Source organism: Brassica oleracea, chromosome C1 (assembly GCF_000695525.1).
Source record: "Brassica oleracea var. oleracea cultivar TO1000 chromosome C1, BOL, whole genome shotgun sequence".
NCBI lineage: Eukaryota > Viridiplantae > Streptophyta > Magnoliopsida > Brassicales > Brassicaceae > Brassica > Brassica oleracea.
In genome coordinates, this window is record NC_027748.1 from 29,784,840 (window position 1) to 29,794,086 (window position 9,247).

A 9,247-nucleotide genomic window follows, 5' to 3' on the forward strand; every position below is an offset into this window, starting at 1 on the left:
GACATGAAAAAGGACCTGCAAGTAAAGTTTTATTGCAGATTATAAAGTCCATCCGAGCACCGTTTGAAGCACCATCAGTTCAACCAAGACATGGAGTGATCAGCAGCAAAGATGTACATCCTGACCACATCTTAATGGAGTTCCAAAAGACATACCAACGTCCAAGACTTACAAGTTCATTCAAGGAGAATCCAGCTGATCATCTTCACCAAGTCATAGGCAACTTCAACGTTCAAGAAGACTCGGATACCAGATGGGAATGCGTCTACTACAGTGATGCATTCATCTGGGGGAGTTCATGTGTTGTACTTCCTGTCCTTGGTTTCTCATTTTGCCACATTGGTTTTGGGGTTTTTCAGGAGAGGTTTTAATGAGGCAACATTAAGCATGCAACGAACCTGTACCGGATGTGTCGATCAAGGGGGAGTGTTATAAACCAAATGATGATCGACCATGGACCAGCCCGTACTGCATGCCCAATCCGAGACATGATAAAGACAATCAGAGACTATGTGTTTATCTAGTATATATTCCATGTATATCTGTAACATAGTGTTTATTCTTATCCTTGTCTTGTTAGGATAAACATGACCTTATGACGGTCTAATACCTTGTATATATATGGACCTTCTGGTCGACAGTAATGATAACAGAAAGTAATGATAACAGAAGTATTTCTCCAACGCTTCATTTACAACAAGTATGTGATTAATGTTAAGAATATCTTCTTTATGACTAACAACTAACTAAAAAAAAATAGAATATCCATTAACATTTACTCTTTGACATTTACTATAATCAAATTTAGAATATTCATCAAGAAATTAGATTTTGGGGCAACAAATAATTTGTATTTTAAGTCAACATATAATCCAAAAACTTGACTAACCTATTAATTAAGAATCTCTATCAAACTATCAGTATTTACTCTATTAAAATATGAGTTTTTCTTCGGTTCTTCCTAGGAGTAAACCCGTGAGTTCACCATTAAACTGATAGCTAATAAAAATTTGCCAAGCCATATTTTGTTTATTAAAAAAAAGTAAAAATTAATTAGAAATTATAGCCGAAAAAAAGAAAACAATTTTTTGATGTTGTTAATGCGGTCAGCAAAATTATAAACCTTAAACGCCGTCAGCAAAATTCTAAATTCTAGGGTTTTTGGATTTAAGGTTTAGGTTTTAGGATTTAGGGATTTGCTGACAGCATTAATAACTTCAATGTTTTTTTTTCTTTTTCTGGATAAATTAATACTACCTTCTAATTATTTTTACTCTTTTTTCATAAACAAATATGAATTGGAAATTTTTTATTAACTATCATTTTGGTGGTGAATGCACAAATTTAAAGGTTAGACCATTAATTAGTAATATAACAAAGTGAATTAATAATAACATCTTTCCTATAAAGAAGTGAGTGGATGATCATTTTGCATTTTAAAAAATCGTTCAAACTTTATCTAAAGCAATTAAATTATAACAATTTCCGCTATCAACCATATTTAATGGAAATGGTTTATTAATTGTTTATTTAGCTTGGTTCTCACATTGTATATTGGTTAGATTTGATAATTGATTTGTTATAAATGCATACACGATTCATATGCTTATTCTATTACTACAATTTTTAAATTTTATCAAACTAGAATGTATAAAAGTGAAGTATCTTTAAGACTTTGTTTAGTCTCGTTAACTTGATATACTTTGTTCCGCTATGTTTATTTCATTGAAATTATATCTCAATATTAAATACTACAATGGTTAGTTTATATTTTTTTTTGTTAACGGTTAATTTATATATAATATCAACTAATAGCTACATATCACCAAACCATCGAAATATTTATATACATTTATGAAAAGACAAATATAAAAACAAAAAATGCTACAAAATAAATTTAAATATTAATTTTATTTAAGAAACACACAACTATTTAATTTTAATAGAAATTTAATTTTATTACTAAATTGATACAACACCCGCACAAACGTGCAGGTCTAAATATAGTATTAAAATAAAAAGGAACAATTTTAATGATATAGATAGGCCTGAGACGGATCGGATATCCGGGCAATTTTAAGATATCCGGATTCGGATCCTTATTCGGCGGATCTATAATTTTACTATCCTTATCCGGATCCGGGGTTCGCGGATATCCGGATGTCGGATATCCTTCTAAAAATTATAATATCCGGCGGATATCCGGATCCGGATTTGGATCCTTAAAATAAATAAAAAATAATATTAATATATATATAATATTAACAATAATTTAAAAAAATATATATATATAGAATGTTTTTAATTATTTCTATGTATAATATTACAAAATTTACATAAAATTTATATATACTATTATAAAAATGAAAATATATTAAATAAAATTAGTTTTTATATATAAATATTACTATTTTTGAAATAATTATTAATAAAATTTACGGATCCGGATATCCGGACTAAAAAATCAAGATATCTGGATCCGGATTCGGCTTTGACGGATCTAACATTTTACTATCCGGATCCGGATTCGGTCTCTCCGGATATCCGGATTTTTGGATCGGATCCGGATCGGATCACGGATCGAATCCGGATCTCGGATAAAAGTTCCAGGCCTAGATATAGATATGAGTGTATAACACATGCTGTAAAAATCGAAGTAAAAATTAATCTAATAGTCATTAACCTTGACATGAACACAGAAAAACACAATAACACAAAAAATTAGTCAAATTTACTACAACTAAGGGAGAAAACTTTTCAAGAAAACCTAGTTAAATTCACAAAAGGTCAAACATTACATAAGTTCAAACATATAACAGCTTCATTAGAAGTCATCTGGAAAGTCTGGAAGTCTTCTAGAAGACTTTTCGGAATACTAAAATTTAAAGCGGGAAAAGTAAAATATAAACGGAAAATTTAAGCGGAAAATTAAAATTTAAGCGAAAAACTCAAATTTTAAATGAAAATTCAAATTCAAATTTCATGAAAATTAGAAAGTATATATTATGATCTAAGAAGACACATTAAACCATATGACTTAGTTGACACTTTTGAAAGTTAAATATATATATTAAAGTTGAAAATACAATTAAGTTTTACAAAAACTTACCAAGAAGACTTTCCGGAAAGCTTTCTAGAATTAGCTAGATACATTAATAAACATGAATGTTGGTAACCTCATAATTAAAACCAATTAAGTTATGAATTTCATTAAATAGCCCCAATATCGATTAATATACATAAATTAACAAAAAAAATGTTTAAAAGTCTCTTTATAATTTTAGAAAAAATGAAAGTTTTTTAAACATTTTTGTAGAAGACATCCACAGAAGTTTTCTCTTTAGATCATTTTTGCAATTGAAAATTTATAAAAGAAGACTTGCACGAAAGTCTATTCTACATCAGACTTCTTTGGAAGTCTACTCTACTACACACTTCTTTGGAAGTGTATTCTACGTCACACTTCTTTGGAAGTCTTCCTTTGTAAATATTGGCTTACTCTTCTTTTTAAAAAAATCTTGAAAATACCAGAGAAAATTTCTCTGTAAGTCTTTTGGGATAAACATGTTAGTTTTGCAATTGATCGAGTTGTGTCAGAAATTTGACTTTTTCTAAAAGACTTACACGGAAGTCTTCCACCAGAAAAATAAAAATTAATATTTTATTTTTGCTAGAATACTTCCATGTAAGTCGTCTCAGGTTACTCTTGCAATTGAAAAATAAAACTTAAATATTCCCGGCAAAAGACTTACGCGGAAGTCTTCTGTGATAACCAAAGGTTTGACCAGAATCTCGGAATAAAATTCTGGAGAACTTCCGTGTAAGTCTTCTCCCGGAAGACTTAAATGAAAGTCTTCCAAATAAAATTAAATGTTCAAGGTTTATTTTTCAATTGCAAAAGTAACTTGAGACGACTGCCAATGATAGTTAAAAGACTTCCACCGAAAGTTAAGAAGACTTCCTTTGAAGTTTTTTGGTGTAAGACTTCCAGGTAAGTCTTCTAGAAAGAGTTAAATTTCTGACACAATTCGGTCAATTGCAAAACTAACATCTTTATCCGAAAAGACTTACATGTAATTCTTCTCTGATATTTTCGATATTTTTTTGTTAATAAAGAAAAATTGGAAGACTTTCAGGGAAGTCGTCTCTACGAAACAGACATAAAAGTCAACTGCAAAACTAACCTCTGCGTTGGCTAGAAGACTTTCATATACGTCTTAGACCATAAGACTTATACGGAAGTCTTCTAGTGAACAGATCTAGAAAAAAATTGATTTCATATAGAACTTTCTTAACTTCTCTAAGCACACAGAAGTTCAACACGAAAGCGACCTACTTGTTAATGACCAAGAATCTTGAGCTTGGATGGCTCTATGAACCTTAAATCTTAGGTCTTTTGGATGAATAAAGAGAGAAAATGAAAGAGATGTGGTTTTAGACTTTTAGTGCATAAGAAATGAGATATGAAGAGTGAAAATTGATTTTTAGATGCATTAAGAGCTCCAAATTGGTTGTTCATGGTGGTTGGTTTATTGATGGCAATGACAATATTGTAAATACTTGAGTAAAATGAGGATGGTAAAGTAAAATGCTTATTTCAGAAAAAAATAAAAAAAAGTACTGGCATTTTCGTAAATAATCCAAACTTTTAGGGTGAATAGGCCAAATGAAAATTTTAAAAAGAGTCATAGATTATTTTTGTATCTGATTTTGAGTTTTGAGTCATTTTTGCAACAAGCTCTTAATTCTTTGGAGCTATTCATCAAATTTTAAAACCCAAAATGTTTACCCATCTATACAAAGACAATAAAAATCATGTATACAAAGATAAATACAAACACTAAAACAAAATCAACTAAATACTTAAACTAAATTTCCATTAAACACAATATTATTCAACGAAATAATCATGCGCTTTGGCGCGAATCAAACTCTATTTTAGTTTTAAAGTAACATGAACCTAAATATCTAAAACTGAAAATTTAATTTGAATATTTTAATCTAAACGTATCCAAAATTATTCAAAAATGAATTACCCCAAAATTTTCTAAATATTTCATTTTACATATCTAATACTAGGGGTGAGCGTACGGGTACTCGCTCAGGCTCAGTTCAGATCTATTTGGGTTTTGGATTTTTGGGGTTTAAGATTTCAGCCCCATTTGAGTATTTCTAAATTTCAATCCAGATTCGGTTCGGATCTTTACGGGTTCGGTTCGGGTTTGGATAACCATTTAAATTATTTTGAAAATTTTAAAATTCATTATATACTTTAAATTTCTCAAAATCTATAAAAAAATAATATATTACATATAAATTTGAATAAAATATCTCAAAATACTTAAACTTAACATATAAATTGGGTTGGTTTGAATATAGGCATAAAGAATCAATAGATATTTTAAGTTTTTTTGGTGTTTTGAGTATACTTTAGCTATTTTATACATGCACTTTTGATTTTTTGTATATTTTTAAGTATTTTGGACAACTTAAAAGTATCTTATATATTTTGAAAGTTTTTTAATATACATCAAATCTAAAGATAATGGATATATTTAAGTATATAAATCTATTTCGGATACATTCGGGTACCCAAAATATTTCAATTCGGGTGGGGTTTGGTTTCGGTTTTTTAAATTCCAAAATTTTGAACCTGTTTGGATATTTAATTAATTTTGATTCGGGTTTGGTACTACTTTTTCGGGTCAGATTCGGTTCAGTTCTTCGGATTCAGGTTTTAATTATATGAAAAGTTTAAGTTATCTTATCTTTTGTTAATTGTATTTGTAGGTTATTTTTTGTGATGCTTCCGGAGAAGCTGTAGGCACCGTCGGTGAGTATTTGAGGGCTTCTCTAGTTCTCTTGGTAACGCTCTGAAACTTAATACTGTATTGCACAAGTCTTACCAGTTACAAGCTAAAGGTGAAACTTGCATGAAGCAATTAATATATTCATATGCAAACCGAATCCTTATAACCGATAGTAAATTTTGCACATCCTTTATTTACCTTTATGCATAACTTGATAAACGCAAATCCACATAGTCAAACTAAAAACTTGGGAATGATAAATAAGAAAGAAAAAAAAAGATAAACAGAAGCAATGAGATCAATCAAATACGAATGGGCAAATCTTGAACCCACCCACCATTGTTAATGAAGTTGAGACTACTCAAACTTTCAACCATGGGTCCATTCAGCTTCTTAACCCAGCTCACACGTCTCGTCGTACTAGATCCACTTCCAAAGCATCCAACTTCTGCATACGTCAGCTGTGATTCGTGGCCCACTAAGTTCCATGCGTCCCAACCTTCGGGAACAACCACGTTGGTCAAGTTAGTGTTGTAAAAGATCACTCGAGCGTAACTACGCCACGGTCTGCCCAAGTAAGCCAACCCGGTTCCGTGAACGAGGCTGTCCATGAACACGAACCCGTTCGCGTCGTACGGGTTTGTCCGTCCTTGAGCCGTTATGTATCCAGCTAGCCCCGGTTCTAGTGTCGCTCCTAGCACTTGAATTACACATTTCTAGAAAACGAGCAATCACATTAAACTCGGACCATAATTTGTTAGGGGATTATTATATTAAAATTCTTTTTCCACTCATTGGATTGGCATAGAGAAAATAAAGAGTTATTGAAGAAAACAGTTTGACTATTATTATCCTACATGTAATTATGTGAAGAGTCAGAATGTGACAAACCTTGTAAATAGATTGGCCGTTACCAAAGATGAAATCAACGGCGCCTTGGATAGTGCAACGGTGAAACAAGTGTCGACCATCCGAATCCCACAAGGTATCTTGAATTCCGGCAAACCCTACCGAGTAAAAAGCACACTTATCACCGTCGATCAACGCCGCCACCGCTGGAGTCCTAGGATTCTTGTTCACTTTTCCATTATTCGGGAAATTATACGTATTCTAGACAAAAAGGAATAAAAACCCTTTTTCATGTTCTAATAAAAAATGAATCAAATCAACAGAAGAAAAAGACAGCAAAACCTCCACCGTACCACGAAAGTGAGGCTCTTAACAACGGTGCTATCTGCGATAGTAGCAAAAGTTGGACTTTGTGCAACTGAGTAATGGTCGTCCCATTCAACTCTAGTTTTCCTCTTTCCAGCCCCCACTATTACAATGAAGGGTTTATCATATGGTATCTTTATTTTCTCCCTAAGGCATAAGAGAAAAACGTTACTAATCATATTTCGCATATACTGTATATGAAAACCTTCATTTCAAGTCAACTAAATGTAACTATACTGACTTGTAAAGGCCGGCTGCAACGTTGATGAAGAACCAATTACGATTGTTGGCTGGAACCGAATCGATCGCTTTTTGTATTTTCGTGAAATTTCCATTGCCAGATTGATCCACGAACACTTGTTGGCGGTACAGTCCGTATCGTTTAGCTTCGATTAGATGAGGTAGACAGAAACAACAAAAAAGAGTGACAAAAGCGATGAAAAGTCGATGAGTTCCCATTAGAGGATATATCAAAACGTAAGAGATTAAGTGGGGGAAGACAAATGAGAGTAGTGGAGGAAATGGATTATTTAACCAGTCGGTAAGATTAATGCCTTTTAATTATTTTTATAAATATTTGTGCCAAGATTTATTTCTGTTTTCTTTTGATCACGTACGGAATCAAAGTAGAATTTAAACGAAACTGGCAAGTTCAGCTTTGTTTCCGGATTTGGTGGTCAGATTTGCTTTTGTGTGAGATGTCGCAAACCAAACATGGAAGTTGTGATCTTGGTGATTGTGGGAAGTGGGTAAAAATAAAGTTAGTCGTCGAGACTTTGGATTCATTTGGAAAGGATTGCAAATATTATGGAGATCTTTTTTTTCGTCAACAAATTATGGAAATTAATAGTGAATTTTCTTTAGTAGAAATTACATTGGATTGGCAGGAAATTAGGAAAGAGTCGTATATACAAACGAAAAAAGGAAGTAGTAATCTTTGTAATTGTGGTAACTGTAAAGTTAGTGGTCCACACTATACATTCATTTCAAAGTTATTACAGAGAAAAATTTAATAGTGATAAATAGGATAGTAATTTGTATATGTTAAGGTTTCTACAACCGTAACATCCATAATTCCCCAAATCGTTTTATTACATTTTAAAGAACTTTAAGATTTTTTTAACATCTAACTGCTGATCTATTATTCAAGTTTGAGATCCCCTATATATTAATCATGGAGCATTACAAAATGTTTTCGTAGCTACGTATCATCACTCGAATGATTCTTAAAATCATTTTAAAAATAAGCTTGTCCATAAAAATATATCTATATATATAAAGTTGGCTTTTTCCCTTCTTATGACATGTGGAATGGGGGGTTTGTTGACATGTGTCCTCATGTTTTTTTTTTGTATTTAAATTCTTCTTCTTTTAAATTATTGCAATTTTCTCCATCAATTTCTAATTGTGTATTATCTAATCCTTCTCACACTTATTGGTCTCTAAAATTCAATAAATAAATAAAATAATATAAATATATATTAAATATTTAATTTATTCACACCTAAAAATAATAAGACTTTTCATCATTTTATTATTTTTACTAATTTTTATTATTTCATTTACAAATTATATTTATTTCACTATTAGTATCATAAGATAATCAAATTAAAAATAAGAAACTAGACAACCAACACATAAACTAAGAAAGCAGGCCAAATGGAGAATAATAATCGAAAGACCAAAGCCACCAAAAAGCAGGAAAATATATGCCTAAAACACCGGAATCACAACCAGTAGCTAAAAAGTAAGAAACACCTCACAGACTAAACAAGAACACACAAGACGACATCCAACTGAAAAATCACAAAGCTCTGGATATAAGGGACCAAAGCTCCAAGAGGCTAACTCCGCACACCTATACCAAGGAAAACATGGAAAGAAAAGAAACAACTTGAGAGAGGGAGAATGGAAGACAACCACCAAAAAATCAGAGACTAAACTTGAGACCAGAAATAGCCCACATAACATACACGAACGAAAACATTATCCAAATCTCGAGTGGCAAACATGGTGAAAGGGAGAGCCACCAGAGATGCGATGAAAGCTGCAAAGAGATGCAAGAATAAAGAGGGAAAGGGAGACAGAGCGAAATCAGAAAACGATGGAGCCGTCCTCACGCTATGAAAGAGAGCATAGAAGTCAGAACACCAAAAACTAGATCTTGAAAACCAAAACGAGCAGAGACTATTGACGGTAAGCCAACGACGAGGAATACAAAA

The 9,247-nt window shown here is 31.8% G+C and overlaps 1 protein-coding gene across 1 annotated transcript; it reads right to left on the bottom strand.

Moving 5' to 3' along the window:
* Positions 1–6,072: 6,072 nt before the first annotated feature.
* LOC106300390 (probable pectinesterase 29) lies at positions 6,073–7,506 on the bottom strand. Its single transcript, XM_013736524.1, has 4 exons — positions 7,267–7,506; positions 7,013–7,172; positions 6,702–6,920; positions 6,073–6,526 (listed from the first exon to the last, which is right to left on the bottom strand). The coding sequence occupies exons 1-4, from the start codon at positions 7,482–7,484 to the stop codon at positions 6,113–6,115; spliced, it is 1,011 nt and encodes a 336-aa protein (XP_013591978.1). The 5' UTR covers positions 7,485–7,506; the 3' UTR covers positions 6,073–6,112.
* Between the last annotated feature and the right edge of the window lie 1,741 nt (positions 7,507–9,247).